A 6,000-nucleotide genomic window follows, 5' to 3' on the forward strand; every position below is an offset into this window, starting at 1 on the left:
GGGGGAAGGAGACTGATTCTGCCCTGAGCCCACCCCTACTACCTATACAAACAAACTATTGTGTTTATATGACAGTGAATGACAGTATACATTATTGCAGTAAATATAACGTGGCTCTATTCAGAATATATATTATATATTTTTTTTGTTTACTTTTGCCTTTTTAGCTTGAAAAAGAAGAACAGGATCCTAAAGAGGAAAGTCATGCTCCCGAATTCATAAAAGTGAAGGAAAATCTCAGAAGAACGGCGACATTACCAAGTGATGAGAGAGTAGTGTAAAAACAAAAAATTGCCAACCAGGAATGAAGTTCTGTGTCGAGCGGGATTTGTGATGTCACTTGGGCATCTGTGTACTTGACTGACATGGCAGATTGTTTGTGCAAGGAACTATCCCTTCTCCCGACAGCAGTGTACACCATAAGAAGCGATGTGACACCCTGTATTTAGCTGCCACAGCATATAGTACATGATGGCTAACCCTAACACCAGTGGAAGTGTCCTCATACAACTGCACGTGGCTGTGGAGATTGTGGCTGCTGTGTTGCCCACGCTTTCCATATGACTCGATGGTCAAGAAGTGTCAGGTTGTCAGTAGATAACCTATCCAATGTGTATGTATATGTTCAGTGACCCCCAAAGGGCCACAGGGGAGCATATGGATTATTAGGCTGTGTTTACTACATACCTTGTCTGCATGTCAAATTCCAAGATATGTTCTCTAAGTGTTGCACAATCATATTTACTGCCGCATGAGGTGTCACATGACCAAGGACACCGACGCCATTATGTTACCAGCCGATGGTCTGGGCAGTATTACAGTCCTAATTCCATATTACTATAATGCAGTATTACCTGCATAAAACAACCGCCGAATGGTAGCGAGTTAGTGAACAAAGTGCACTCCTTAATGCAACTTGCTATTTTACCTTCTGACCACTAGGGGCAGCAGTGTGGTTGTTTGATACGGATTTTTAACAATTTGCAGATATGACTTTAGAGTCAATGATGGCAAAGTTGCTGAACCGAATTGTGAATGTACAGGGGAAGATATCTCAGGCATAGGCAAAGCCAGTATTCAGTCACGCCTTAATGTAAAACTAATAAGTCTCAGTAAAGGGAAAGGATCAGCACTAGTTAGCAGAGTTGTCCTATCAGGGACCACTTCTCTCTATATGTCTTACAAAGGGGAGGAGGCAGCTCATATATTAAAGCTGTGATGAGACAAACCTATTATATGGTATGTCTATCCTCTTCTCTTCTCTATTCTCTTATCCAACTGTTGCAAGCCTACAGCTCTTGCATGATGGGAGTTGTAGTTCTGCAGAAGCTGGAAAGCCACAGCTTAGGAAACATGGATGTCAAACTGGCGGCTATTTTACAACTACAATTCTCAACTGTTTTATAACCACAATTCCCATCAAACATAAACAGCCAATAGGAGTTGTAGTTTTGCAACAGCTACAGGGTCAGCACTTCGACACCTCTGGTCTAGATACAGAAACACAATTTACGTCAGGTTTATAAGCTTGCATATTTAGGCAATTTTTTACAAATTTTGCCCCAAATTTAGTGTCCTAGTGTCAAATCTTAATTCACGCCCCTTTTGAGCCACTTCAGAAGGCCACACCTCCTTGTTAGATGCCACACCTTCTTGTTTTTTGGTGCAAATGACAAATTCTGGCAAATCTGCCCCAGTATCAGTGTCTATGAATGAAACCAGATATCATATAAACAATGCACACAACAATATAATGGACCTTTGCGTTAATTAGTGACTGATCCTTTCCCTTTAAGAACATGGCCCTGTCAGTATCACATCCTGCTGTGCAAACCAGTAGAGCATATATTTATTTTGGCGTCTGTGCGATGCCAGCTATTTTTCTATAGAGTCTTCTAATCGGAATAAATCAATAGATGTATAATATTTGCATACGGTATATTGAATACAGCACAAAGTATTTTTTTAAATCTAAATCGGACCTTTACAGTTTCTTCATTTGTTGCCCGCACTAATGATTATGAAATAATATGTTGCACTTTATGTATTAATAGGATTGTTCTAGTTTTCTCTACAGATCTTTATACCAGATATTTGCAGACCCTATTAATATTCTCATTGCAATCATAACTAAGACTTCAAAGGGTTATCCAGTATTCAGAAAACATGGCCCCAAAAAACAGCGCCACTTAGTTTGGGGGTGGTATTGCAGCTCAGTTCCATTGAAGTGAATGGGTCTGGATTGTAATACCACACACAACCTGAAGACAAGGGTGGTGCTGTGTTTTTTGTTTTCTTTTTCTTTAAAGAAATCAGCCATGTTTTTCGAATCCTGGAAAACCCCTTTAATGGCTATTGGGCTGATAAGAGTAGTGATATCTGTCATAACAGTAGTGGCATTTGACAGACGCCACCCTCTTCTCTTATTTTTTAGTTACTACTTTTATTCCCATTAAATAACAATTATTTGACCATCTTTTCATAGAACTCTGTGCCATTCCTCTGTTGTCCATTCTGATAATGCAGGGATACTCCCCATTGACAAGAATGGTGACACCCAGTTGTAGATTTCCAGGAAGAACAACAGAGGGACAGTGTAAAACCTTTTCAAGTTAAGCGTCTCATAAACTTGTGCCTTTGGGGTGCTCTTTATTTTATTTTTTTTATATATATTTAAAAATTGCATATCTTTAATATCCATCATCATTGATGTTTTCTGCCACATGTGTTATTAATTAAGTTAAAGGGGGGTTATCCAGATTGACAAAAACATGGCTGCTTCCTTCCAGAAACGTCACCTCTCTTGTCCTCAGTTTGGGTTTTGTAGCTCAGTTCTATTGAAGTGAATGGAGCTCAGTTGTAATACCACACACAACCTGAGGACAGGGGGGGGCACTGTTTTTACTAGAAAGTAGCTGTGTTTTTTCTAAGCCTGAAGAACCCCCTTCCATTTCCATTGCTAGCCACTAGGATGCATATGGATGAAAGTACGATATGGGCTAAAGTATAGGCAATGTGCCTTTTCTGTGTGGAACAGATGGCACAAGAATCATATTATGGAACTACGTGTAAATAATTGTGGAAAAAGACGACAAAGTGGGAGAGGTGTCTGTGTATGCAAGGAAATAAGTGGGTGACCATAACACTCTAATTTAAAAAATGACTAAGAGTAGTTGCTCCCCGTTTACAGTAGGAAGAGCAGCTCTGGAGCACAAACTTCTGCTCTAACAAGTGAAATTCTGTGTAAATTAAGAGAACATGAATATTCATAAGCAGATGTAGATTGTGGTATTTGGAATATCCCAATGGGCTTCATTGGGATTTTGGGATTATTTATGGATCTTAAAGGGAAGAATGCATTAGTCTATTTCATATTCTTAAATGTTCTGTCTTCTTTCAAAACATTACTTCTTAGTCAGTAGGAATCTCCAAGCTTCTAATGTCTGGTGTACTTGGCTTACTATAGTCTAAACACTCAGGGGTCTATTAAAGTGGTAGGTTGGTTTAGAAATAAATCTTCAAATATTAAATATTATGCACCTACCTCCCTGGCTCCAGCGCTGGGATCCGTCCAGGGGATTGGGAACCGGAGCAAGGCACAGCAGACCCCTGCGTTGGAGCCTGGGAGGTTGGTGCATGTTATGTTCAGCCACTTCCCCTTTAAATCTTGCTTAAAGGCATTGTCCAGAAAAAAAATTATTGATAGCCTATCTACAGGTTATATAAATTTAGGATGCATTCACACACACAGGATCTGTAGCAGCTTTGATGGCGCAGATTTGGACTTGCAGATTCAAAGCAAAGCAAATCTGCGTCATCAAATCTGCTGCAGATCCTGCACGTGTGAACGCACCCTAACAGCAGGTGTTGACACCCAGCACTCTTGTCCATCAGCTGTTCACCACCCACACTATAGGGAGAATGGGATTATTGCAGCCTCAACTCCTTTTCACTTTAATAGAAGCCTAAGGTGCAGTAAGGCGGCATTGATTATGTGTGTATTGTATTGTATCAGTACCAATCATTTTTTCCTGGACAACCTATAATATAGCAGATCTTTCCCAGCACACCCATGCATTCCACAAAGAGCCCCTTAAAGAAAACCTTTAATCACTTTCATGCTGCCTGAACCATGATTCAGCAGGGTGGTCCCTGGCAACTTTTCCCCTCCCACCTGCCTGGATTGACAGATCTCTGTTTGGGTACATTATTTATCAATCATGGCCACCAGGGCAGGCGGAAGCCACTGAGGACAGTCCTGATAACTGCAGGAAGCATAAAAGTGATGGCATTTAATGTGAGCCTGTGTAAAAAAAGAAAAAGTATAACTTTTTACCAATACTAGGCCAAGAAGACCTTCAAAAAATGACAGGCCTTATTTAAAGGTTTTCTAGGATTAAAAAAAAAAATCATAGTTTATTAGTAAGGCTGAAAAAGACACATCTACAAGTGCAACTAAGGGAGGGGGTGGATGATGGGAAAGGGATGGATGATGGATAAATTCCATATGTCTACAGTTCAGCTCTGTGGCCATGGAGGAGATTTGGAGTTCGGGATGAGAGAAACTGAGCTCTACTCCCTATATAGATATATTACCCACATCGTGTAGATTGCCTTAGTGACAATACCTTCTATTTATTTCAGGCTGGACACATGATACATCATCTCAGCTTTCTTTTAATTGCTATCTTTTATAAAGGCTGTATGCTGCTTATAGTACTGGTGTATATCTCCTCTGTGTTGGCCCTCCTCAGTGTTAAGCATACTTGCCAAATTGTTCTGGTTTGGCAACGTTGTCCGAACCTGAACGCTCAGCATTTGACTCCCAGAGGCTGGAGAAGTTGGATGCCACCCTAGGGAGTCTTTAGGCTGTATACAAGTTTCCAAGGACTCCCTAAGGCAGCATCCAACTTCTTAAGTCGCTGGGAGTCAAATGCTGAGTGGTCGGGTACAGAAAATGTTGCTGAACCCAGTTTGGCAAGTCCACTCAACATTACTCCTCAGAGATCAGGGCCCGGGTGCAGTGTTCTCTCTAAGCTTTGGACCCTGGAAAGAGTTAAAGCAACATGCTAATCGGGTTAATGAGCCAAATAGTAGCAGTACCTGGTAAGCAGGCTGGAGCTTTTCACGCTGTCATTTCCCGTTCCGTGTTCCGCACAGAGCATGGACGTGGAATGCCTGTAACGGACTCTCCCCTGGCCTGGCAGCATCTGTGATAAGATGCTGGGAGTGGGGGAAACTACAGTTCCCCCACTCTCAGCATCTAATTACAGATGCTGCCTGGGTGGGGGAGAGTCCGTTACAGGCATTCCACGTCCACGCTCTGCGCGGAACACGGAACGTGTGAATGGAGCCTTAGAGGCAACAGTTGTCTGGTGCTGTCTCTGCACCCTCTATAGCCCTTTATGCCCATGTCCATTACCATTAGAAGCATTCATGGTCTGTTTGGATGGTCTTTATTATACTATATTACTTTTGGTACAACTGGAGTATATTCAGTATAGATTGTAAGGATGATGATTTCAGATGTTCCCTGCTGTGACTGTGGGTCAGGTTTGGTCAGTATTTCAGTATTAGTTATGTTATGTTTTTTTTATATAGTTGCTTGGGTCAACCTTTTTTGCTCTGGATGGGTGAAACCCTCTTTCCTTTTCACACAAAAGTGATGTGACTAGACTAGTCACAGCTGGGATGGGGAACATTTGGCCCTCCAGATCTTGCATACTACAATTCCCATCATGCCTGGATAGTCAAAGCTAAAGCATAGCCTGTTCAGGCATGATGGGAATTGTAGTTTTGCAACAGCTGGAGGGTGGAAGGTTCCTCATCCCTGAGTTACAGAATCATTTATTATAACCCCCATTAACATGTTGTAAACTAATTTCTATTGATACACTGACCCTACTCAGGAATTACAACCAGTAGGGCAGTCAAGAGATGCATTCAGAATTCTGCTGTCTTTAGAGCTAAAATCTCCCAACATTCCTTGCTTGGTATATA

General features: G+C 41.5%; 1 protein-coding gene across 1 annotated transcript in view; it reads left to right on the top strand.

Moving 5' to 3' along the window:
* FAM107A (family with sequence similarity 107 member A) overlaps window positions 1–3,743 on the top strand; it is a 43,335-nt gene extending 39,592 nt beyond the window's left edge. The window contains exon 4 of the mRNA XM_069968799.1: window positions 168–3,743. Coding sequence (XP_069824900.1) covers window positions 168–281 — 114 coding nt within the window. The 3' untranslated portion in view covers window positions 282–3,743. The remainder of the gene's footprint in view (window positions 1–167) is intronic.
* The last annotated feature ends 2,257 nt before the right edge of the window (window positions 3,744–6,000 follow it).

The sequence above is a fragment of the Dendropsophus ebraccatus genome, chromosome 4 (assembly GCF_027789765.1).
Source record: "Dendropsophus ebraccatus isolate aDenEbr1 chromosome 4, aDenEbr1.pat, whole genome shotgun sequence".
NCBI lineage: Eukaryota > Metazoa > Chordata > Amphibia > Anura > Hylidae > Dendropsophus > Dendropsophus ebraccatus.